The sequence below is a fragment of the Rana temporaria genome, chromosome 3, assembly GCF_905171775.1.
Source record: "Rana temporaria chromosome 3, aRanTem1.1, whole genome shotgun sequence".
Taxonomy (NCBI): domain Eukaryota; kingdom Metazoa; phylum Chordata; class Amphibia; order Anura; family Ranidae; genus Rana; species Rana temporaria.
In genome coordinates, this window is record NC_053491.1 from 231,996,955 (window position 1) to 232,024,565 (window position 27,611).

At 43.0% G+C, this 27,611-nt stretch overlaps 1 protein-coding gene across 6 annotated transcripts in view; it reads left to right on the plus strand.

Moving 5' to 3' along the window:
* Nucleotides 1-22,355, plus strand: part of DBN1 (drebrin 1) — a 118,928-nt gene extending 96,573 nt beyond the window's left edge. For 3 of the 6 annotated variants that reach the window (XM_040344444.1, XM_040344441.1, XM_040344442.1), the window contains exons 8-13: nt 652-715; nt 791-874; nt 2,915-3,038; nt 5,255-5,892; nt 15,984-16,086; nt 21,322-22,355. In XM_040344444.1, the coding sequence (XP_040200378.1) occupies nt 652-715; nt 791-874; nt 2,915-3,038; nt 5,255-5,892; nt 15,984-16,086; nt 21,322-21,404 (1,096 nt within the window). In that variant the 3' untranslated portion in view covers nt 21,405-22,355. The remainder of the gene's footprint in view (nt 1-651; nt 716-790; nt 875-2,914; nt 3,039-5,254; nt 5,893-15,983; nt 16,087-21,321) is intronic. The other 3 variants (XM_040344445.1, XM_040344439.1, XM_040344440.1) reach the window with 3 other exon arrangements.
* Nucleotides 22,356-27,611: the final 5,256 nt, after the last annotated feature.

A 27,611-nucleotide genomic window follows, 5' to 3' on the forward strand; every position in this document is an offset into this window, starting at 1 on the left:
GTAACTTTTTGGCATAAAAGCAAAACGCTATGTGTGGCAGTAAACTAACACTGCATATCACCTTGAACACGGCATCACCACTGTGAAACATGCTGGTGGCAGCATCATGTTGTGGGGATGCTTTTCTTCAGCAGGGACAGGGAAGCTGGTCAGAGTTGATGGGAAGATGGGTGGAGCCAAATACAGGGCAATCTTAAGATAACCTGTTCGAGTCTGCAAAAGTCTTGGAGCGGAGGTTCACCTTCCAGCAGGACAACGACCCTAAACATACAGCCAGAGCTACAATGGAATGGTTTAGATCAAAGCATATTAATGTGTTAGAATGGCCCAGTCAAAGTCCAGACCTAAATCCAATTGAGAATCTGTGGCAAGACTTGAACATTGCTGTTCAGACGCTCTCCATCCAATCTGTCAGAGCCTGAGCTATTTTGAAAACTATCATTTTCCTTCCACTTCACAATTATGTGCCACTTTGTGTTGGTCTATCACATAAAATCCCAATAAAATACATTTACATGACCAAATGTGGAAAATTTCAAGGGGTATGAATACTTTTTCAAGGCACTGTATAAAACCTGGTCACTTAGAACTTTTTTTTAGAAGATAATTTTATCTTACAATAATTTATTGTGTTGTCTCTTTTACTGACAGAAAGAAGCTTCAAGATGAAGAGGCAGAGGAGGCAAAAAAGCGTTTACAGAGCAACTCAATATTTGTGAGTCAGTCTTTTGAGTGTCCCACCTTTTTCATCTCTTGTATGTGGCCAGCAGTGCTTTATTATTGTTAATAGAACTGTCTGTTTATACCCTGCCAGATGGACCAGAGAGACGAGGATGAGGCTGTCGAGCAGAAGAGGACAGAAAGCGAAGTGGAGGTAAATGTTTATCAGCTAGTATGACAGCTTAAAGAGTGTTGATGACATGCAAAGTACAGCAATCCATAGCATCCAATCAGATTTCAGTTTACATAGTCAGGCCTGTGATTAGCTAGTTTTTTTCTGCCCTACTGATGGCATCCCGTGCCCTACTGACGCGTCCACACACTGTCCCCTGCTCCATGGTCACTGTCCCTTGCTCCACTGTCACGGTCTACTTGTAAGGTAGTGTAAGTTTTTATATTTTTACAGTGACATTTGTTTGTTTTTTTTATTCTATATTTTTTTTTTTTTTGGTTTTCTTTGCTATTTAGTTAGGCCTTGCTAGGTCATTTCTTTAATAAAAAATAATAGAGCTGATCCCTGGGGATCTTTGATCTCTTTCATGTTGTTCAGTTAGATCTCCACCTCTCAAAGGTTGCCTACCTCTGCACTAAACCAACTAAGAAATACTGAAAATAAAATGCAATGTGATAAATGTTTTACTATAAAAAAAATTCCAGTATTTCTTAGTTTGCGGTGCTGTATGTATTGCTATACTCAATAAATTAATATTCTGGCCGATAAAATAGAAGGCTGCCAAAACGCTTGACACTCCTGAACGTGTCTAAACGCGTTTGAAAACACAGCTTTTGGCACATTTTTAACACTGCTTTCTCCTGCCAGAAGAAAGGCATTTAGAAAAGCTGCAGTGTGCATGAGCCCTAATTGTTTGATCATTTTGCATATAATGTATTAGAAAATAGTCCTGTATTTTTACTTTGTTATGAATGTTTTTTTAAGTTAAAAGAATATACTTTCTGAACTAAATAACTAACATTAGTAATTAAATATAGAACAGCTGTCACTTTGCCCCTTTTTACACTTTATTACTGAAACCTCATTGGCTGTATAGCTACCGTCTGATATATTTTAATCCAATGTAAAAATCTGTGATGTCTGTAATTCCATAATTTATGCAGTCAACCAGATTTCTGTTACTGTTGTCTAGACAGACAACACTAGAGATGCTTTACATTACTATAACATTGGTTCTTTAAACCTGTAAAAGTCCTTTGGTTTTGCCTAGCCTCATGTTAAGAATTTTTTTTTCTTTAAGGCTAGGTTTACTTCTTATAAAAAGAAATGCACATCTTTTTGCAGGTAAAATAATGTGTATTTTCTATTTTTATACTGCAGCCTGTGAGGCATTGCATCTGCGACCAGCAGATCGTGGGTGCAATGCCCGGGTCCAGCAGACTGTCAGATATATACCTGTACTTCCCATACGGGCAAGCAGTTGTTGAGCTTCAGGAAGAATCGATAAACTATAAGCGTGCTCATCAGCGCCCTTGTAGTATTCATTAAGAACTACAAGCCGTCTGCCACAATGGCTGATAGTACTTGTAGTTTATTCACCCACAGAACTGTGAGTGAATAACGAGGCCAATTCGCGGGAAGGTGCTGTAGAGTTACATGTAACACCCTAAATAAGAGTGTGAAATTGTGCAGAGGTTCTTATCCTTTAAATCAAGAAAAACTTTATTTTGTCTGCTAAGGTGAAAGGGGCCATTTATGAGTTTAGCAGTCTGGAAGTCGATAATATATAACATTTTGTTTGGTTTTCCATGTGCCCTGGAATGAAGAAAACAATTAAAAACAAATAATAAAAATAATCTAACATAAAACTGCCCCAGATTTTTTATAACCCTTTGTGTAGCTAGTGTGGTAGCCCAATATGTCCCTGGTCTCATTTTTCTGCACCCTGTCCTCTGATATAAACTGGCAACACTGCCCTTTATGTATAAACATACTCAAATCCACTAGGAAACATAAAGCACATAATTAAGAAAGGTACATATCCTCTGTGTTCCTGCATAAAAAGGCTGAGGAACCATCTTTATAGATAATCACACAAGTCGCATGCCTAGTTAGAGTATGTTGCAATGGTTCTATTCATTGCATTATTACTTGCAGATGCATAGACAGACTAACAACTAACAGTATGCAGCCATATTTATATATCTGTATATTACTACAATATTTAACAATGCTGAATAGATTTCTTCTCAACAGGAGGCGGCTGCCATCATTGCACAGCGTACAGAGAACCCACGGGAATTCTTCAAACAGCAAGAGAAAGCCACATCGGATGTTAATACCTCATTGCTGTCTCCTCGGCCAGGTATGTGTACATTCATATTTGTGTGCATCTTAGATTGCATTACTCATTTTCATGGGCTACTAAGGACCTATAGGGTATCTACTGTATGTGTTTTTTTTTTTTTTTTCTGGACACACTGTGATGTCATAAACAGTTTCCTTAAAATTAGGAAAACTTTGAATCATACTTTAATGATTGCACACAAGTGATAGCACACTGGATGAGTGATGTCACAGTGTCATCCATATATCGTCCTTAATGAGGACTTTTAAGTTGGCAATATAGCCAAAACTTGCAAACACTTGCCTTATATCCTCCAGCTCATGTTGTGGCTGTATCCATCATATGTGTGGGAATGTGAAGCCCAGTTCATTTTCTTCCTGGTTTTCAGGGAGAGGTGCATGCTGGGCGGTTTGCAGGCACAGTAATGCCCAGAGACTCCTGGGAAATTAGTCATTTCCCAGGAGGCAATGGGGTCTTAGGACAGGAAGTTGAACCACCTAGGACCAGGAACTAGGCAGATTATGAAATCTGCCTAGTAACATCCAGATAGAAGTGAGTACATTTTTTTTATTTGTTTTACATTAAAGGCAAGCTGTTAATAAAAAGTTAATTTGTAGGGTGGAACTCCGCTTTTAATTCATGAATTGACCGTTTTTGACAAATATTCCAGATTTTGAATTTGAAAAGGTTGCTCAGGTCTGGGCATTGGAGGAACCAATAACCTCATGCTAATGAACCTGTGACCAGGTCGTGTAGGCTTGTGGTCATGGATGAGGGGAAACCAACTGTCACCTAGCCACTCCAGAAAGAACATTTAGACTTGTTGGCTATAAAACCCAGCAGGAGAGAAGAGGGCTGTACATACTTTGTCTCTGAGCTTTCTACAAACAATTTTTCTAAACATTAGAAGCAGTATGTTTTAACTATAATAGAATCCAAAATATTACACAAATAGATGAAAACGATTACTTCCGAGTGCACATATGGCTAGCCATGGTTGTACATGATCCCCTAGGACCATTGAAATGCCTATAAGCTCGCACCTGCCATATGGCTTGTTGCAGTTCGGCTCATGCACTGATGTCGATAATTCTAACACTGACCCAGCCATCAGAATTGGCTAGTCTATTAATTCTAAGACCAGAACCTTAAACTGAGCAGCATAAAAAATTAACAATGAGTAACGATGCACCTGTTCTGAACAAGGCTGATTGCTGAAACTTTCTCAAAGTGCTTCCACCAATAGGCTAAACCATACGGTCCAAAATTATAGTTTTTTTTTTTCATCCCAATGTATCCCACATTTTTGTAATTTTCATTATACCACGTGTTTTTTTTTTTTTTTTTTAAAGTTTACCTTTGTACATATTTCAATGCACTGCCCACCTAGGGTTATAAATAATACATATTAATATGTACCCTCTGTGTACTAAGCTAGCAATTCATACTCCAAGAAATATTGGTGCAATATCTTACAAGAGTCTGCATACTATATCAAATTGTATTGTGTGTCTGTGGATTGCATGCGGATTAGTGTCACTCTGTATGTGTTGGCAAGATGGGGATATTTGTGTAGTATGTATGGGTGTGTATCAGACCGTCGGCTGACAAAGTTCAGGTAGTGGCATGCAACGCCAAGTTGTGTATCTGCCTGTGTGACCAGCCGGCTTGATTTTCGATCCCTCTAGTGGCATTCAGCTATATAGTTTTTAATTGTATCACAGCTGATTATTCCTTCCCAAAGTAAGCCCTCTCCTTATTCCTCCACACAAGGTTCTTGGCCCAGTAAGTTATTCACCATGGGTTTGCATTCGAGATCTGGTGCAGTAGTGACAGATTAGAGTCGACATGTTACCTTTGTTCAGGTTAGGAAGCTTTGGGTTCTGGCACCAATCTGCCAACGTGCTGGTCAATTTTCAAAAACCTTGCATATCAATTGCTCCTCTCCTTCCTTTACCCTTGGTACTCCCATCCATGACACAGAATCTCTGAGGTGTTTATTGCTTTTAGTCTACGATATTCCCGTCAATACATGTATATTAGCCAGGGCAGGAATTAGGTTGATGCTTTCCCAAAAAAGGACATATGCTGCAATAAAAACCTGAATTTCTAACCCTTCCCAGAATGTTTTTCTTCCATTTTAGGTAATTAGTTATTACTTTTTAATAATCTGTATTATTTATTTCAGTTTTATGGTTGAGTTGCTTATAATGCCTTCATACTTACTCTTGCAGCAGTGAGAAGCTCTTCAGAAGCAGGTCCTCCTCGTACTCCTGAAAAAGAACGTCGTAGCAGTCTAGGCGAAGAATGGAACAAGGGCTTAAATTTAGACCAACCTGTCCAAGATGGTACATGGGCACAACAGGGGCTCACAGAAGATGTTTTTATGGAGACACGTGATGAGGATGCAGGCTTCCCTGATGCTCCTCAGTTGACTGGGTGTGAAGATGAAGCAGTTATGGAAATGGAGGAGGCCAGCCTGATGCCAGACGTACATCCAGAGCCACCACAGGAAGCTTCAGACCTGCTAGATCTATGGCAAAACAGCGGGACCCAAGAAACTACCTGGACAGATGGAAACTTGATGACTTCACAGGAGGACGTCCAAACAGAACAAAAACCCTCAGAAACAGAGGCCTGTCCTCATGTCCCTGAAGAGAACCTCCTGAACTTTGAGGAGCTACCACAACCACCACCCACATTCTGTGATATGGAGGCAGAGGAGGATCCCCAAAGCATCATTCACATTGAGGGTCCTCATCAGATGACTTTGAGCTATCAGCATGCACTACAAGAAGCCTCTTGCCACCAGCCAGAGCTAACAGACTCTCTTCTGACAAATGGTGAAACTTCACAGAGAGAAGGAACTCAGGTGTGCCAATATTCTGTTATTTGATAAGGGGTCAGAAATAATATTTACCTTTTGATTGGATGTCAGTTTATACCAGTTTCCTGGATCATACACTAACTTTTTATCTTATTAAGTTATATAGTCAGGTTGAAAAGGACAGGTGTCTATCAAATTCAACCTCTTTAAAGTTGCAGTGACAACTAGAAGGACCAGTGTAAGTAGCATATTTGGTCCAGTTGTCGGTGCCATACTGTCAAAAGGGCATAGACGCTTTGAAGAGGATTTAAAGACGGGCAGCTAAATGAATAAAAATGATTGTAAACCTCACACAAAAAGGTTAAACGTATATTCAATGTAAAAAAACTAGGTAAATATTTAGATTAAAGGAGAAGTATGGTTATCCACCCCCCCCCCTGCATTATACTTACCTAGGTGGATGCAGCATCGGTCCCCCGTCATCTCTGCACTGAGAACTGAGCAATCGAACAATGCAGAGGGCTCGGTTCTCTCGGCTCCCCGAGCAAAGAGCTGCTGTCTGTCAATCAGCAGCTCTCCTGCTCTGCTCCTTCACGCTCACTGGAGCTCTGAGCTGTGGAGGGGCAGGGAGACTCCCAAAGTCAGGATGACCCGGTGCCTGGACTGATATTGGTGATGTTGGCAGAGAGTGGACTTCCGATTGCTCTCTGCTGAAAACTGTGATCCATAGGAGAAGCCCAGCCAAACAAGCTTAGCTTGGACTTCTTTAAAGCTGAAAACAAAAATTTGTATGCAGTGATTTACTCTCCACACTGTAAGGATGCTCCAGTGATGTGGGCAGGCCCTCAGTGTCCTTAACGTACAATGTTGTGGCTTACCCGAACTCCTGGACCCCTAGACCCGGAACTTGGCACACATGTATCCCCTTTTCTCCTCTACAAGTGTGCGAAGTTTGTTGTCTGGGGGACCTACGACCGGGGAGCACCGATTATTATTTTTTTCCAAACCGGGGACCCCTTCCATAGACTCCCATGTTAAACGGCAGTCTAGGCATGGGCACAGTGAGGCATGCGGATGGACACCCTAGGCTTATACACGAGTCAATACATTTTCCCATTTTTTTTGTGGTAAAATTAGGTGCCCGGGGTTATATTCGAGTTGGCTTATACTCGAGTATATACGGTAATATCTGGGTTTGCAGAAGCAGTTGGTGCTTCAAATGGGGATTCATATACTATGTGGCTAATGAGCGTTCTATTGAAATAAAGGTTTTTGAGGGGTTATTTTTTTTTATGTCGAAAATCTGCCCTTATCAAAAAAAAAAAAAAATTTCCCCATGTGACAAACTAGGTATTGGCTGCCCAAGACATTTTGTTACAACTTCCTCCCCAGGACCAGTATTATGATTTTAAATTGTGTAAGATCTTAAGGGATCATGCACACAGGGCTTTTTTACAGCTGCTGTTAGGGGCCTCTCCATGTTGGCCTATGTGTCCATGCACACATAAACTGTCAGAGGCTTAAGCGTTTAGGGGCAGTAGTAAAAAACAGTCTGTGCTTCCAGGAGCAGAGGCGGTTGAGCTGTAAAAACGAAAAACGCCCCTAAGCACTGTAACAAGCTGTTATCCGCTGAGTGCCCGCTGTCACTATTTGAAAACAATGTGGCCATGTGGGGCTCCACCCACCTGGCCAAGTCATTCATTCACAGTTGAATGGGGAAACTACAAGTACTGACAGTCTTTGCCGCTGTCGGCTTGTAGTTTCAATGAACTACTGTGGCACTGTTGGGTGCTTTGGTAGTTCTGCCTGCCTGTATGAGCAGACAGATGAACAGACCTGCATGGCACCCATGATCTGCTGATCGCAGGTGCAATGCTTTCCAGGCTCCAAGTAAAATTAAATAAATGCACATTTTTTTCTTTAACCTGCAAAAAGATGTGCATTTATTTTAAAAAAAACGTTAACTTCTTCTTTAAGCTGGCCATACGTTATACAATTATTATTTTTTTCCTTTAGATTTATTGTCAACTATGTAGTACAAGGACTTGTCTGACTGCATACAAATTGAAAGTGTTTAGGTTTGACCTCATATTACATGGTTTTGGTAAATTTAACCATAAAATTGTACAAGGAAATTATATAATGTATTGCCAGCGGGTAAATAAGGAGACGGAATAAGGAATAGTAGGATTATTTTGATTGGCTTTGCAGCAGCCACAGTTGTGGGGGATGTTGAAATCCTACCTCCTGGAGTCTGAAAAATGATAGAAGTAGTTGGGGGATTCAGAACAATTGTCAACCTTAGGTGGTTTTATTTCTTTAAACCAGGTATTTCAAAATGTTTTTTGAACCTTGACAGCTGTGTAGATTTGGTATGTCTTCCCACAAGTGCACTGAGCAATTTGAGTAGTTACTGTTTTTTAGCGTGTATAAACCCAAAAGCAAAAATGTAATCTCGTTTAGCGTACAGTCTGTTTCACACGGGCTTCAGCTTGTATAATGGCGCATTCACATGTGTGTCAAAACCCTGTGTATATATGGCATTTATTCAGCATTTTTTTTTTCTTTTTAAAGTCTTATAATCGCCCTTTTAATTCCTGCCATAAATATTACAATGGGCACCACACAATGCTTTTCACTCAGGAGAGGTAGCATAGTGTTGTGTTTAAAGTGGATGTAAATCCGATTCATGAAATTTGAGCTGGAACCATATAGAGACAGTACTCCCCAAAAATTTACTCAAGGGACTTTAAGGGCAACTAATAACCAATAGAAACATACAGATTTTATTAGAGATATAAAAAACGTGGTGCATACATCACCATATGTCAAAGTACATAAAAACAATAGCAGAATTGGATCATATAAATATAATTTTCCTAGTAGTGATTCCAACACATTTCAGGACCGATTAGGAGTCCTTTCTTCTGAGCTTGGCACATATATTTGTAGGGTTTTGTTATCCATCTTCAAAGCCCTATGTCCCATAGCTGTCTCCTGCTCTGTTCTTGTTATCAGCCTGATAACTCTTGACATGTTCTCCGACATATGATAAAAGCAGCCAGAGATTTGTGTTGAGGAGGATGCAGATTAAATAGATTAGCAGAGCCCTGAACTATTCAACAATCGGCTCTGAAAGTCTTTACCTATGAGGAAAGGGGGTATGTGCCTTTCCTCCAATCAGCTGTCTTGGCTGTATGCCCAGACTTCACTGCAGTGCTGAACAAGAAGAGAAAATCGAACACAAAGAGCACTTTCTAAGCAAATATACATGTAAAACTTATGTAGGGAGATTTGTTTAATCTCTGTGTATCATCTGAGGCTGTTAACTTCACTGGGTATATGTGAGGGTTTACATCCACTTTAAAAATGAAAGTGGTTATAAAGGCTAAACATTTTTCACCTTAATGCATTACTTCCAATGTTTAGGCATCAATAACCCCCCCACCTTGCCCCCCCCCTCTAATACTTACCTGGGCCAATGGCTCCCACTGCTGCCAATCAAAATCAGTGATGAGGGAGCTGGGGGTAGGGCTGGGCCCTGCTGTCTGTGTCTATAGATGTAGACAGACGCACAAGCAAGCAGCTTTCTATTGGGGCACGTGTGAGAGAGCAGGGGGGCCAGGGTCATCAGCGGGGGACTTGAGAAAAGGAGTTTTGGGGGCGCTTTAAGCAGCATGACGCTTTAATGAGGCATCAACGCTTGTCAGCAGCTTATTTAAATGGCAACGCTCTGTAACTGCACCTCAACAACACCTATGGCATTTATGGTGCGTTAGTGAAGCATTTATAAAGTGTTATCTGGGCTCTGGGGGAGAGGCAGTGGAGGTTCCTGTATCCCAGAATGCACTGGGAAATGATGGAGAACCAACACAGAGCAGCTGCAGCCACTTTCTCTTGGTTGAGGGTAGCCGTGTGGTAACGCCATTTGCTTCTGTTGGAAGGCAAATGCATCAGCCAGCAATATTGACAGTGACAGGTAGGAGCAGAGGCATTGAGCATTATTGCCAGTGGCAAAGCTTTTTGTTTCAGAAAATCTGAGCTGGATCAAGCCAGTGACTCAAAGATCAAAGTACTGTATACAAATCCATCTTGCAGAGAATTCTTAAAAATGTCTGTCACACCACAACTTAACCACACCTCAAGTAGATCATTTCCTCTAGATTACTTCCCCTTTAATCAATTCCCACTAGAAAAGCAACACTTCTATGGGCATTCATCAAGTATTCTTAAAGTGGTTGTTAACCCTCTGGGGCAAGTTATTCCTGCAGGTAAGCGTGCATCGTCTTGAAAGGGCACGCTGTGCCGTTTCAAGACGGGGTCATGGCGTGAAAAGCGGCTCCCGCGCGGGAGTGACGTTGCGCAACTCTGGTCAGTCAGAGAGCCGGAGTTCGTGGCCACCGGAAAAAGAGGGGTGAAGATGGATGCTCGCTGCCAGCGCGGAAGACGGGGACATCGCGGGCTTCTACTGCAGGTAAGTGTCACATAATGGACTACTATGCGATGCATAGTAGCCCATTATGCTTTACCTTTGCAGGTAAAGGTAGAGGAAGTAACACCCATCAGGGTTTACTTCCTCTTTAAAGCGTTTTCTTAGGGTATGTGTTTAACGTTTACAAACTGGAGCTGAGTTGTACTTTAAAAGCTTTAACACAGCTTGCTGAGCGCTCTGCAAATGCTTTGTCAAAGCTTGCTGTTCACACTGCTCTTCTATAAGCTGAAGCCCATGTAAAACAAGCCTATCGGTCCTTGCATTCAATATCTTTCAGGTGTTTTTTCCTTTTTTATTTTTATTTTGCGATCTTGCACATAACAAGTTTCCTGTCCTACGGTGACCACGCTTATGCTATGCACTGTATTTATAGAGTAGTGTTGTCACATATAAGCTGCAATATATTATATTTTAGTACTTGGGTTTAGATATACTTTAAAATCAACTTCCAAGAGCAAATCGGTGCAACATATATTGTTTAGCCCATTTCACGCGAGTGAACCGATTGGGTCCGTCTGTCAGTTTTTTAGGCAGACCCTCCATTGCCCTCAATTGAGCAGCTGATCTGATCCTGTCTGCTAAAAGCAGATCAATGGGAATCCATTTCCCATCCGTCTGGCAGATCGGATGGCAATGAACATGTGGCCCATTTCTATCTGACCACCCATTAGACAACAGCGTGCTGTGTCCATGTCTGCTCTGCATAAGCGTAGCTGGCATGGACCGGTCATCCGCCTGCTCAGCGTGGAAAATGGGCCTTATGGGTAGACAACTGTAGCTGAATCTTTACTTACTATTTCCTTGAATAAACCGTCCATTCAGTTTGAATTCAGTGTGCAGGCCCTTACATTACATAGTTTGATGTTGAATCTAAAAGAGATTTTACAATCAAATTGTATAGTGTATGGTCCGCTCTCGTATAGTTTAGAGGCAAAATAATGGTGCCTTTGATTACCGCATACATGAACACCTTATGATCTGATTTTCTGTTCCATTAATCCAATACGCAATTGTAGATCAGTCAGAAGTTGGCACACATCATTTTACAATAATTGTCAGTCAACAACTGTCAGTTTATAATATTTTTTGAATATTTTTTTTTTAATGTTGCAGATGGGAAAAATGCTCTGTAACTGATAATGAGAAACCATTTAATGAATGTAGACACTTGTTTACTCTCATATTCAATGCACAATTAAAAGAATAATTATTTTGTTTGTAGCTGTGTGTTGCAGTAGCAGTGCACAATTCCATTAGGTCTGCCGTCTGATAGAATTTAAGTGTAACTAAAGGCAAAACTTTTTTGGACAAAGTGGAGAGGGATTAGAACACACCTGTCAGTTTTTTTTATTGCAGTCTGTACCCCTGTAGGGCCCCTTTCACACTTGTACGATCTAAAAGTCATGCAACTTTGACGTGGCTTGAAGCAATGCCTGTGTAATATTAACCACTTGACGACCGCCGCACTACGATATACGCCGACAGAATGGCACAGCTGGGCATACAGGTGCGTCCCCTTTAAGATCCCAGCCGGCGGTTCGCGACCCGGTCGGAAGCTCCGTGACCGTGGTCCCGATCACCGTTGGTGTCCCGCGATCGGGTCACAGAGCTGAAGAAAGAGGAGAGGTAAGTGTTAACAAACTTTTCCCCTGTTCTTCCTAGTGGCATGTCAGTGATCGTCTGTTCCCTGTCAACGGGAACAGCGATCAGTGACATGTCACGCCAAGCCATGCTCCCCAACAGTTACAATCACTCCCCAGGTCACACTTGACCCCTACAGGTTAACTCCTTCACAGCCAGTGTCATTTTTACAGTAATCGGAGCATTTTTATAGCACTGATCGCTGTAAAAATGGCAATGGTCCCAAAATGGTGTCAAGTGTCCGCCATAATGTTGCAGTCACAGTAAAAATCGCTGATCGCCGCCATTACTAGTAAAGAAATTATTAATGAAAATGCCATAAAACTATCCCCTCTGTAGACGCTATAACTTTTGCGCAAACCAATCAATAAACGCTTATTGCGTTTTTTTTATTTTTATTTTTGCCAAAAATATGTAGAAGAATACGTATTGCCCTAAACAGAGATATATATATATATATATATATATATATATATATATATATATATATATATATATAATTTTGGGGATATTTAATATAGATTAATTTTCAAAATTGTTGCTCTACTTTTGGTTATAGCACTAAAAATAAAAACCACAGAGGTGATCAAATACCACCAAAAGAAAGCTCTATTTGTGGAAAAAAAAAGGACGTCAATTTTGTTTGGAAGCCACATCTTCCGACCACGCAATTATCAGTTAAAGCGACACAGTGCCGAATCGCAAAAGTGGCCCGGTCTTTGACCAGCGAAATGGTCCGGGGCTGAAGTGGTTAAGGTCTATGGACCTCAAGCTGCATCAAAGTCAGAACTTCAAGTAGCACAGATATGAATGGTACTCATTGGAAATCATGGGGTACGACTTGCCTTGCGACTTTGCAGTCCCAAGTCACAGGACAAGTCGCACAGAAAGGGGCATTAAGGGGATTTAATCTCTTTGTCCCGTTTACTGTTCTCATCTAAAGTGCAGGTGCCTGCAGTGTGAAAATACCACTTGTTTTATTAGAGGGAAGGTGTCGGGTGTTTCTAAACTGAAAACTGTCACCTAGAAAAAAGTCAGATGTTTTCTGTATTTGTCAGTGTTTTGCTCTGAGTGAAAAAAACTGATTTAAATGTTAACATCACACTGGTCCTTCAGTCAGGTCGCTCCTGTCATGTGCAACGGTGCTGAACATTTAAAAGAAATACTAAGCTTTTTTTTTTTTTTTATATATATTTTTTTAAATATTTTTTTGTAAATATTCTTAATGCTTGCTCATGTTTAAAAACTTGATTTCGGTAGAGTTAGATATACATGTATGTGTGGGCAGCCATATTTGATTTTAGTAATTGCTGCTTGGTTGTTGTGATGTAGTCTGGGTTCATACTTGCTGTACAAGGGGCCCTAGGTAAGTGTCTTTTAAACAACAGGGCTTATTCGGTGTACTCGGCACTAGTGTACTAATGGCCAAGTACTCCTCTAAGCAGCTGGGGCAGGGCAGTGACCATGCAGGAAAACTGCCAGTATCTTATTTGCAGCAGTTATGCTAATGCCATGTTTGCAATAAATTGCTCTTCAGGAGGGTAGTTGGTATTCTGGCAAAATGCCTCACCTACATCCCATATGATTCCAGTCTTTGCATTCTCTCTAAACAAAAGTTTATAAATCATAGTTGCATAGTCATTAAGGTTGAAAAAAGACACTGGTCTATCCAGTTCAACTTGAGGTTTTTTTTTTTTTGAAGCCAGCAGCTACAAATACTTCAACTGCTGACTTTTAAAAAATTTACACTTGTCTGTCCAGCGCGCCTGCGATGTCGGCAGCCGAGACCGAGCAATCGCTCGTCCCACGGCTGCACCCGCCGCCGTCCTCGTTGAAGGAATCCGGAAGTGAAGCGTTGCGGCTTTACCGCCTGGTTCCCTGCTGCGCATGCGTGAGTAGCGCGTCGCTGTCACTTGTCCCTGCTCTCTCCTAGGACCAGTGTGTTTCCCAGAAGACAGCGGGGGAGGGAGGGTAGGGGCATGACTGCCGCAGGAGTGTATTCCCAGAAGTGGGTGCAGATACCTGTCTTAGACAGGTATCTGCACCCCTCTACCTCCTGAAAGGTGCCAAATGTGACACCGGAGGGGGGGGGTGGGTATTCCGAAAAGCGGAAGTTCCATTTTTGGGTGGAACTCTGCTTTTAAAGGGTACAATTACCCAGTATACTTGCCCATTTAGCTTAACTATATCCCCGCCCACCACTAGACTTTAACTTGGGCTAGGTTTACACTGCTGTAACATGATTTTGATCTGACTTTTAATATGATTTATTTAGTGGACTTGGATGCTATTTGCACTCTACTTTGATGTGGTTTGCATTATTCTATGTGCCCAAAATAGCGCTGGAATTGCACCAAAGTAGTACAGGAACCTTTTCCAAAATTGCTCTGTGCTGAGTCACATTGATGTGAATGGGCACTATTGAAAACAATACGCTTTCCCTTGTGAACCAATGGCAACACTAAGGGTACGGGTGCTGTTTAAGGCTCCAACAGAGTCTCTTCTATTATCAGCCGCTGGGAGTGCAGGCTTCGTGGATACTGATATGAAGAAAAAAGCATCCCATAAGCTGCACATCGCAACACAACCCTGTATGTAGACAGTGAAATAGCCTCAGCCTGGGCTCCATTTAGGCCAAGCTTCCAATGCATTTCACCATGCCCTATGATTAAGCCCCCTGGGCAGGATGAAATGCGTTGGGAAGTGTGGCCTGAATGGAGCCCAGACCACACACTTTCTACGTACAGAGTCTTTTACTTTCTAGATGCAGAGTTTTGTTGTGATGTGCAGATTAAGATACTCTTTATTCTTCGTAATGTAATTTCCATTGGCATGCGATTCTGTGCAACTCAAGTCACATCTGAAATCACGCTAGTGTGAACCAGGTCTAAATCACTGTTCTCCACCCTAGCTCCATGCCTACTGGGTTTGGGGCAACTATGGCCCAATGCAAAGTTTGCAACTACCAGTCTAGGATCTCTTTCCCCTTGTTTTCTCAGTAGATCCCCATGAATTCATACGGGACCATCTTCATAGGTAGCAGATTGCTCTATAGAAGTCTATTATTTGAGAGCCTGGTTAGTGTGCCAGCTAGGTTGGGGAGCAAATAGGATAGAAGTATACTTTCTGTGGATATGGACTTACTTTTTAAAGGGTAAATATATTTCCATAATTTGCCAACAAGGCTCCCACCTCCATTTTCTGCATGTGATGCCATACTTACAATGTTTAGTAAGAAACCGTTTTTTGAAATCCAAAATGCCCATTACCTTTCCTTCTCTTGGTAAACCAGAGAGACCGCTATTTTTTTAGCTACCATTTCACAAAGCAGGTAGTTTAAAAGTAGCTCTTTAGTGCATCTGAGCTATGTGCTTATATTTAGTAGGGAGGAGGTGGATCGGAGGGTGGATTTGCAAAATGCACTTAAAGGTCTGCTCGGTAAACATCACAGTAATAACTCTAAATATGCGCTTCCTAAAAGTAGACTATGGAGTAATTTACCGTTTTGTCATTAAAGTGAGTGAAAAATGTATATAGCACTACACATGCAAACTGAAAAAAGAGTATTTTTGAGTTTGAATACATCTTATTTTGCTTTGCACATTACCTCAAGAAGCGGCACACTATAAATAAAGGGCCAATGTGCATGCTGCCCCCATTTATTCCAGCCTACATGACTGTCTGTGCCAGACTGGTGTTTCATGTTGGAGTGTCAGAAATGTAGACACCAAGTGGGAACCCACACAAACACGGGGAGGGGGGTGAATAAAGTTCATAGAGATTAGTGTCTAACCTGATGACTTCATATTTTAGGATTGTTTAAACTGACTATTCTTACCTTGTATGACCTAGGTAAAGTACACAAGTTCTCTGTGTTTAACACTTACATTAGGGTACAACTTACATTTTATAGTTTGACATCACAAAAAATACCATTTTGATAACATGGGAAGAATACTCCTGTAGTAAATGTGAAAGTTTTTTTTATTTTTTTTATTTTTAGGCAAGTGAAGGATATTTCAGCCAATCTCAAGATGAAGACTTTGCTCAGACGGATGATGTGTCAGCAAAAGCTACTGTACCAGTGTTTTACAACAAGCCACCAGGTAATCTATACAGTATCAATAATATACAGGGGTCAGTTTTTTCCTAATCACTTTTAGCTGGTATGCACATTGGGGGAACATGGACTTTTACTAGAAGAATGTGTGTGTGTGTGTGTGTGTGTGTATATAATATATATATATATATATATATATATATATATATATATATATATATATTAATATATTATGTGTTCCTATCACTCAAGGTAATTATACGTATGGAGTAGGAAGGGGTGAGAGCCCCTGGATGACAGCAGCTTTAGTCTTATATCAGAGGATTTTTTTTGGCTGTTGGTTTGTTTAAAGCCAAAAACATTAGGATGGCAAAATAAGGATTGCTGCAGAAAAAGTCACACGTAAGATATCAGAGGTTTATTTAGACCAAGGGTGGGGAACCTTTTTTCTGCCAAGGGCCATTTGAATTTTTGTAACATCATTCGGGGGCCGTACAAAATGATCAACTTAAAAATTAGCCTGTTATATTTGGTCAAACATTTTTTCGGCTCCTTCTGACGGCTCCGCAGACCATGGGCGTCCGCTGAAATTTCGGCAGCAGCGATACACAGTCGCATTTAACCCTTTCTTTGACCGCTAGCAGGGATTAAACGTGTCTCTCCCCCCCCCCCCTGCATCACTGGACCCCATTACATTACACAGCCCCCTGCATCACTGGACCCCTTTACTTTAAACAACACCCTGCATCACTGGACCCCTTTACATTACACAGCACCCTGCATCACTGGACCCTTTACACTACACAGCACCCTGCATCACTGGACCCCTTTACATTACACAGCACCCTGCACTGTGCAGGACATTAATACATGAGTTACAATGACCATTGACCAGTGCAGGACATTTACCCCCCTCCTCCATGCTGCATAATAAAAAAATCACAGAAAGTCATCACTGTTAATCTTCAGACTGCATGCATGCAGTCTGAAGATTATTAACTGTGAATGTGATGACTGTCTGATTTTTTTAATATGCAGCATGGGGGGAGGGGGTAAATGTCCTGCACTGGTCATGGTAACTCATGTATTAATGTCCTGCACAGTGCAGGACATTAATACATGAGTTACTATGACCAGTGCAACTGTGTAGGACATTTACCCCCTCCCCCCGCCGCCATGCTGAATATTAAAAAAATCAGACAGTCATCACAGTTAATAATCTTCAGACTGCATACAGAATGAAGCAGTCTGAAGATTATTAACTTTAATCACTGTCTGTGATTTTTTTTAATATGCAGCATAGCGGCGGGGGGAGGGGGGTACATGTCCTGCACAGTGCACAGGACATTAATACATAAGTTACCATGACCAGTGCAGGACATGCTGCATATTAAAAATATCACAGTCATCATATTCACATTTAATAATTTTCAAATTGCATCATTCCGTATGTCATGATGCCATCAGCTTAATTTAGTTTAGTGCTTACTTGCTGCTGTAGAAATTTTAATGACGATAGATGTTTCTGCCTGGTTGGTTCCTCGTCGGCGGTGCCATCAGTGCCATCCCAGCCAGCCATGAATGATAATCCCCGCCCGTCGTGAGTGACGTCAGGACGGGCGCCGACGCCGGGCGGGGCTGTAAACTAAGGGGAGCAACTCATCAGCTGCAGTGCAATGATCATATTGGCTGGCGCCGGCTAACAGGGGCGGGCCGCAGGAGCGGAGTAAATGTATTGCTAAACACACTGACAATAAATGAATGATCATGGCAGTGACAATCGGCGGCGGCCCTGGCCCACCGATGTGTGGGAGGTGGCGTGTCATTGTTGAACTTGTCACCACTGTTTTACGATCCCAGGGGGGGCCGGATGCAATGATTTCGCAGGCCCCCCACCCCTGATTTAGACCCTTGACATTTCACCAAAGCCCGCCTCCCCCATCCCATTGTGAAATAAATATAGATAGATATGTCTGTCTGTCTACTCATTCACATTGTGTGTATAAGCGGTTTGTTTGTGCAAATGGAGCCACCTGTTGCTCTGAGGACGCAGTGACTGTACAAATACAGCTGCAGGTCCTTATTATGCAGGTGTGGGTAAGTGGCCCCGAATGCACACTGTCTATGTTCAGGGCCATATACCTGCATCCACACACCTGTCAATTTAGGACCTCCAGCTGTGTTTGTAGAGAGACTGCATTTCCATAGTGTGACACAGCCTGCCTACACACAAGCTCCAGCCACAAAACAAAAAAACACTCTACAGGCCACAGCACCTATAAGAATGAGCCCCAAGATCTTCACACACAGAGATGTATTTATTAACTGAATACTGTATAACTTTTGGTTTTAGCAGGAATTTTGTGTTTGTGTCCTCTAATTTTTAGCAAAATATATAAAGTGCCTTGAAAAAGTGTTCCGCTTGAAATTTTCCACATTTTCTCATGGTATAACCAAAAACGTAAATGTATTTTATTGGGATTTTGTGATAGACCCAACACAAAGTGGCACATAATTGTGAAGTGAAAGGAAAATGATAAATGGTTTTCAACATTTTTTTTATTTTTATTTTTACGAATATGTGAAAAGTGTGGCGTGCATTTGTATTCAGTCCCCTTTACTCGGATATTTCCCTAACTAAACTCTAGTGGAACCAATTGCCTTCAGAAGTCACCTAATTGGTAAATAGATTACACCTGTGTGCAGTTTAATCTCTGTATAAATACAGCTGTTCTGTGACGCCCTCAGAGGTTTGTTAGAGAAACTTAGTGAACAAACCGCATCATGAAGGCCAAGGAACACAATAGACCGATCAGGGATAAAGTTGTGGAGAAGTTTAAAGCAGGGTTGGGTTATACAAAAATGCCTCAAGCTTTGAGCATCTCCCGGAGCACTGTTCAATCCATCATCCAAAAATGGAAAGAGTATGGAAAAACTTCAAACATACCAAGACATTGCCATGCACCTAAACTGACAGGCCTGGCAAGGAGACCATTAATCAGAGAAGCAGCCAAGAGGCCAATAGTAACTTGAGGAGTTGCAGTGATCCACAGCTCAGGTGAGAGAATCCGTCCACAGGACAACTATTAGCCGTGCACTCCACAAATCTGACCTTTTATGGAAGAGTGGCAAGAAGAATGCCATTGTTAAAAGAAAGCCATAAGAAGTCCAGTTTGCAAGACGCAATGTGGGGGACACAGCAAACATGTGGAAGAAGGTGCAAAATGTAACTTTTTAGCCTAAAAGCAAAACACTATGTGTGGCAGAAAACTAACACTGCACATCACCCTGAACACACCATAGCCATTGTGAAACATGGTGGTGGCAGCATCATGTTGTGGGGATGCTTTTCTTTAGCAGGGACAGGGGAGCTGGTCAGAGTTCATAGGATGATGGATGGAGCCAAATACAGGGCAATCTTAGAAGAAAACCTGTTAGAGTCTGCAAAAGCATTGAGACTGGGAGTTCACCTTCCAGCAGGACAACTACCCTATTCATACAGCCAGAGCTACAATGGAATGGTTTAGATCAGGGGTAGGCAATCTTGAAGAGATGGAGGGTGTAAAATGTGGTAGCGGACACTGTAATGGGGGTGGCCCGGCCTATAGCAGTGTGAAGACCGGCAGCTAGCAGTAGGAGGCGGGGTCGGTGGTGCAAAAATGTTCCCGGTCGACGGGTTGCTGACCCCCGGTTTAGATCCAAGCATATTCATGTGTTATGCCGGGTACACACGAGAGGATTTATCCGCGGATACGGTCCTCCGGACCGTTTCCGCGGATAAATCCTCTGAGGATTTTGATCCGATGGAGTGTACATACCATCGGATCGAAATCCGCGCCGAATTCCCATCGCGATGACGTGTCGGGCCGTCGCCGCGGCGACGTGTGCGACGCTGTCATATAAGGAATTCCACGCATGCGACGAATCATTACGACGCATGCGAGGGAAGGGTTCGGACGGATCGATCCGGTGAGTCTGTACAGACCAGCGGATCGATCCGCTGGAGCCGATTCCAGCGGATAGATTTCTTGGCATGCTAAGAAATTTTTATCCGCTGGAAATCGGTCGGCCCGAAAAAAATCAGCGGAAAAATATCCGCTGGGTTGTACACACCAGCGGATCTATCCGCTGGAACTGATCCGCAGATCAATTCCAGCGGATAGATCCTCTCGTGTGTACGGGGCCTTAGAATGGCCCAGTCAAAGTCCAGACCTAAATCCAATTGAAAACCTGTGGCAAGACTTGAAAATTGCGGTCTGAAAATCCAATCTGACAGAGCTTGAGCTATTTTGAAAAGATCAATGGCAAAAAATGTTACTCTCTAGATGTGCAAAGCTAGTAGAGACAAAAAGACTTGCAGCTGTAATTGCAGCGGAAAGATGGTTCTACAAAGCATTGACTCGGGAGCTGAATACAAATGCACGCCACACTTTTTTCAGATATTTGTAAAAATGTAAAATCATTTTTCTTCCACTTCACAATTATGTGCCACTTTGTGTTGGTTGATTACATAAAATCCCAATAAAATACATTTTTACGTTTTTTGTAACATGACAAAATGTGGAAAGTTTCAAAGGATATGAATACTTTTTCAAGGCACTGTAGTTTTTATATTTTTTTTTATAAGGGAGTGGCTGTCGGGTAGGCTGTATGGGGGTCCATGGGTTTTTAGTGTGTGGAAATGTATTTTGTGCTTCAAGGTGTGGGTTGTTTGGCTGCTAGAATAAATTCTATTTCGCCTTTGAATTGTACATCAGTCAAGCGTCTGCACTTGTACATTTAGAGGCAAGGTCATGGAGTAGTGCAGCTTCTGTATAGCATCATCCCCACTTGCCTTTAACAGTCATAGTGGGTGTTTGTGTAGGATTGGCAGAGTAGGGAGTAATGCACATGGCAGGAATATTATCCATGCATCAGTTAACAGGAGTGGCTCCCTCTGGAACCACATTTGGGGCTCTGCTTTGTTCACAAATAAGCTGGTATGTTTGTTTTCCCCCGAATTCAAATTTGGTGTACTGGATCCATCGGTCAGGTTCAAACATTCACGTTACAGCTGTCATTTCATTGTACAGATGTTTCACAGACCGTTTCTATCTGATATGTTGGACCTAATCCATTAAGTTGTAAGGGCACTTAGGGTGACCTCTCTGGAAGAATGTTAGAAGGCAAGTTTATCATGATTTCAGTGCCTTTACAGCTTGATGAATCAGGGCCTTGATAACCATAGTGACTCTTTATTCGTTTGCAGCTGTATCATGTGCCCGTGTTTCATGTTTTTCAGAAATTGATATTACATGTTGGGACTCTGACCCTGTGATGGAAGAAGATGATGAAGAAGGAGGTGGTTTCGGTGAAAGTGCTTAGTAAATTTTGTCTTTCTCACACGTGCCCAGAACACGTGATCAAGAAAAAAAATGTGACACAGCCGTGTAACAGCAAAGTATTGTAGTAATGGCTGAGGCTTTTGCCCCTGCTGGAGCCATGCTAATAAGACCCTGCCTGTTTCCCCCCACACTTTACCGCCATTTGAGAATTTTGAGGGTGGGAGACAGGCTGTCACTCCCCCACCTTTTCAGTTATTTTTTTTTCTATATATTCTAATAAACCAGCATTGCTGGCATCTCTCTGCTTTGTTTGACAAGTACACGGGGAGTGCAATTACCCCCGTAGATTGAGCAGAACTCATGCATCAGAGCCAGGAGCCACAGCCTGATGCCTGGCTCCATCAGTGTTACTGGATGGATTTTTTAAAAGTATATATATAAATATAACTTTTTTTTTTTTTTTTTGACCAGCCTGTGCCGACTGCCTTTTGCGTTCGGATTGGAGGATGCAGAGAGGATTTCTTGTTGTAGTTATATCTTTGTAACTTGTTCCTGCAGCTTTTTTCCTTTTTTTTTTTTTTTTTTTTTTTTGCGGAAACAAAAATAGAAACTTATGGCAATAATTAACCCTAAGTACCCCTGCACAACCCCACAGAGCAGGCGGGCATATTTTCCTCTGTAGCACTCTCCTCCCCTCCCATATTATTAAGTTGCTCTGTGCTCCTATTTATTCCCTGGATGTGGGGGTGACATGCCTTGTTCTTGGATCATAAGCTCCTGCTGGTAGGTTGATGGAGTAAGAGGGAAGGTTGTGCACACAGATTACTTTTTTATTCTGTTGCTCACCTCTTTGACTCCTTGTGCCCATCTTTTCATTACCTGCCACAAAGCTTTCTTTTCTTTTTTTTCATGTTTAGTACTGTTCTGAAAGCACAACACTGTACAGACTGTGCTCGTGTGTTAATAAAGGAGTCTGAATCCAACCATTTAATATTGTTGGTTTTGTGTTTATTCATTCCATATGGGAAAACCTAATTTTGCATCTGGGTTTTGTATAATGTCAACTACATTGAACTCAAGTATCTGGATGCATATTCAAAACTTACTTTGCCTTAAGTCCACAAGCAGTTAAGGATGAGAGGTCTTTATGAATGGGATGCTCAGATTGAGGGGGCTTTGAGGAAGGAGGACACTGATGTGGGGGCTCAGAGGAATGGAATCATTGATGAGGGGGCTCTGATGAAGGGCATGGATTGGGGGGGTCTCTGATAAACAGGGGACACTGAGGGCACTCTGATAAAGAGGGACGCTGATGAGGGGACACTGATAGGGGGCAGTGAGGAAGGGGACACTGATGCGGGGCTGTGAGGAAGGGAGGCACTGAAGAGAGGGCTCTGATCAACAAGGTTATGGCTCTGATGAAGGGAGACACTGATGAGGGTCTCTAGTGAGGAAAGCGTGGGCAGGGCCGTAAGTGTTGCTGCTGCTCTGATCCAGTTCTATGCCATGCTGCCTGCATGTTGGGGACGCCGTGGGGTAGGAGCTGCTGGGAATGGTAGAAGGATGTATTTACAGCCCATGGATGGTGATCGGAACGCGGCTGTCCAGCAGAACCAGGTATGTGCTGCCTTCTCACTGTTGCTAAACCCTGACCTGGCTGTGGTGTTGCTCTATAAACACTGCCCTGCAACCTGCTGACCTCCTCCGCACACTGCCCTGCAACCTGCTGACCTCCGCACACTGCCCTGCAACCTGCTGACCTCCGCACACTGCCCTGCAACCTGCTGACCACTGCCCTGCAACCTGCTGACCACTGCCCTGCAACCTGCTGACCTCCGCACACTGCCCTGCAACCTGCTGACCTCCGCACTCTGCCCTGCAACCTGCTGACCTCCGCACTCTGCCCTGCAACCTGCTGACCTCCGCACTCTGCCCTGCAACCTGCTGACCTCTGCACACTGCCCTGCAACCTGCTGACCTCCGCACTCTGCCCTGCAACCTGCTGACCTCCGCACTCTGCCCTGCAACCTGCTGACCTCCGCACTCTGCCCTGCAACCTGCTGACCTCCGCACTCTGCCCTGCAACCTGCTGACCTCCGCACTCTGCCCTGCAACCTGCTGACCTCCGCACACTGCCCTGCAACCTGCTGACCTCCGCACACTGCCCTGCAACCTGCTGACCTCCGCACACTGCCCTGCAACCTGCTGACCTCCGCACTCTGCCCTGCAACCTGCTGACCTCCGCACTCTGCCCTGCAACCTGCTGACCTCCGCACTCTGCCCTGCAACCTGCTGACCTCCGCACTCTGCCCTGCAACCTGCTGACCTCCGCACACTGCCCTGCAACCTGCTGACCTCCGCACACTGCCCTGCAACCTGCTGACCTCCGCACACTGCCCTGCAACCTGCTGACCTCCGCACTCTGCCCTGCAACCTGCTGACCTCCGCACTCTGCCCTGCAACCTGCTGACCTCCGCACTCTGCCCTGCAACCTGCTGACCTCCGCACTCTGCCCTGCAACCTGCTGACCTCCGCACTCTGCCCTGCAACCTGCTGACCTCCGCACTCTGCCCTGCAACCTGCTGACCTCCGCACTCTGCCCTGCAACCTGCTGACCTCCGCACACTGCCCTGCAACCTGCTGACCTCCGCACACTGCCCTGCAACCTGCTGACCTCCGCACTCTGCCCTGCAACCTGCTGACCTCCGCACTCTGCCCTGCAACCTGCTGACCTCCGCACACTGCCCTGCAACCTGCTGACCTCCGCACACTGCCCTGCAACCTGCTGACCTCCGCACACTGCCCTGCAACCTGCTGACCTCCGCACACTGCCCTGCAACCTGCTGACCTCCGCACACTGCCCTGCAACCTGCTGACCTCCGCACACTGCCCTGCAACCTGCTGACCTCCGCACACTGCCCTGCAACCTGCTGACCTCCGCACTCTGCCCTGCAACCTGCTGACCTCCGCACACTGCATAGTTGCCAACAGTCATGATTTAGCATCCCTTTTGTTACTTCCTTCTTTCTCTCCTTCCCTCCCTATCTTTCTCTCTCCCTTTTTCATCTCTGACTCTAGCCACACTCTGTTTAAGTCACACCCAGTATTTTGTTTTAAAAAAAAAAAAATTCTTCCGTCTATGCCACACCTACAAATGCATGCCCCCCAATTAAAATGAGACTCCGCCTACAGACTGTTCCTATAATTTTTTTTTACAATGTTTGCAACTATGGGACTATAATGTAAAGGGATGATCTGTTGGGGACAATGTAAAGGAAGGTTCTGCAATAACACTGGCAGTGAACAATCCAAACTGTCCTCTTCTCTCCTCACAAATGGGAAGAGGAAGTGATGACACAGAATGTGGTGAGAATCTGTGCATAAAAAGCATGCACATGGGGGAAAAAAACTGTCAATGTGCATAAAGACTCACTGAAAGACTCACTGAAATGCATGAAAACTCATGTAAACTTGTGTCTCTGCAACTGAATTCTGCTGGGTTTTTTTCATCAGTTTTTCTGCACAAATGATGTGCCTGAAATCAGTTTTTACCCGAATCTAAGGAAGGAGACCAAGAGCCCCTTCACACTAGGTTCACACCATGTGGAAAACTTTAGTACCTGTAATTGCAGTGATGCACAGAAAACAATAGTTCAGTCCAGAAGGCAGTGTTGCACTGCAATTCCAAAGCGGTGTGATATTATGCAACATGTTTGCAAATTATTGCACTGCACAGAAGCGTGGTGCAGTATTATGAATTGAGTACCTGTACACTTCAAATAAAGTTTGTTTAAAGGAAAAAAAAAAGCAGCTGTGTCTCACGATAAAACGTGAATAAACTTGCCCCTGTGCGGGATACAGATCAGTGTAAAGGGGCTCTAAAAGTAATGTCTAGTGAATGTCATATTCACTGCTTTATGAATATACCTGAAATGTTGATTTTGATGGTCCGCTTCTACCATTATCTCTGGTTAAGCAGTGCATCAGACAACCCAAGCACTATTTTTATATATATATATATATATATATATATATATATATATATATATATATATATATATATATATATATATATAAAAAAAAAAAAAGAATAGAGCCTCATGGACAGAATCCCCAGTCACAAAAGACAAAAAGATCTACAGTCATGAAGAAGTATGAACATGAAATAGAAAAATTAACACGTATTTTTTTGTTTAAAATATATATTTAAGCTTTTTAAACATCCATGTGGTTATTGACATAAGCTGGCCACAAATATAGCAATCTTTTTGAGCTTTATCAGCAGCTGTAAGTATAAAGGTAACCTGATGTAAATTGAATGGGTTGTTTAGAAAGATCATTGCATTAAAGCGGAGTTCCGGACACAATTTCACTTTTTAAATATAAATACCCCTGTAATACACAAGCTTAATGTATTCTAGTAAAGTTAGTCTGTAAACTAAGGTCCGTTTTGTTAGGTTGTTACAGCATTTAGACACTTTATAAAATAGAAATTGAATGGGGCCATCTTAAGTGTGGGCATCATGAAGCCAGACTGTATGACTTCCTGGATTTCAGCCTTGCACACCTCGCACATGCTCAGTGCTGCACAAGCAGTGTAATAGGTTTCAGCACCTGTACTGTCCAAGTCACATGATTCTTCGAGACTGGGGAGTACACAGACTCCTGGAAAGTTACACCCACTACATTCCCAGGAGTCTGTGCAGTGTAGGTTAGGAAGCATTAAGCACCTAGGTGCAGGAAGAGGGAAGATTAACTATTCTGTCTAGCAACAACACTTTGAAGGCAACACTTCTTAAAGGACTAATGACATTTTTTTAAAACTACTGATGTAATGTTATATTTATGGGTGGAACTCCACTTTAATAGTTGTTGTAAATCTCTAGGGGATTATACAATGTATAATGCATGTGACCACCGTTACAGCACCACAAATAACTTTACAAGGTCGCATTCTATTCTGGAAACAATGTTGGCTTGATACTTGAAGCAAAGTATCTATTTTTTTTAACCTAGCAAGGGCTGAGTTTTAGGAGTAAAACGGTCCACGCAAACAGGGGCCCCAGTATATTACAATGCACCGTGCCTTTTTGCAGAACAGTGTAATGCGCTTGCAATACTTGTAGGTCTATGCTTGCATCCCCCAAAGCCTGTCCAATACTCATTCTCAGCATCATGACGCTGCACGTCTCTTCAAAGGCACACTGAGAACACACCCACTTTTGAAGCAGGGCCCTGTGCTGTTGTGACACTGCGAACGAACATCCAAGCTCTGCTGTTTCCCGGAAGCTATTAGGGACACGTAAAAGTACATGTTATGGGGGTACATCGGGCAGGCTTCCAGGGTGCCAACAGAGTCCTACCGGTATGCTAATCACCTATTTTGCAAAAAGGCACAGTGCATGTTAATTTACCGGGGCTCCTTGTCTGCATGGGCTGTATTACTTACAAGATAGACTATGCATGAGACTGGATAGGCTCTTCATTCCAAAAGGTCTAGCTCCCATCTATTGTGTCTGCCTTTTTAGTTCTTGTTATTTGCTCCTAATTTTGGATGAATATACAGCATTTAAGAGATTTAGTCCTGCCCCCCCTCCCACAGCGCTCGTTGGTTCCTACTGCTGTCCTTCATGTATAACAGGGTACAGTAGTGGTCTGCAGAAGGAACCAATGCACACACTGTCCACTATCGTATACCCTATGCTCTCCTACACATACTGTCTATCATACCCACCACCACTCTCTTCTGCACATACTACCCACAAGGGCTCTGTTAGAAATCATAGTTGCAGTTCAGTGAGTAAAATAAGTATTTGATCCCCTACCAACCAACAATAATTCTGGCTCCCACAGACTGGCTACGGTATGTGCTCATGTGATAAACAGATGAGTCCTGTCAATTTAGGAAGGTGCTCCTAACCACTCATTACGTGTATAAAAGACACCTGTCCATAGAATCTTTCTTCCTTTCAAACCTCATCATCATGGGTAAGACCAAAGAGCTGTAGATCTGCACAAGGCTGGAATGGGTTATAAGACCATCAGCAAGAAGCTTGGTGAGAAGGAGACAACTGCTGGAGCGATTATTCGCAAATGGAGGAAATACAAAATAACTCCTCGGTTTGGAGCTCCATGCAATTTTTTGCCTCATGGGGTAGGGACGATCATGAGAAAAGTGAGGAATCAGCCCAGAAGTACAGGGGAGAAGTTTGGCGACTGTGGTCCCCAACTGCCTTGTGACCATTCA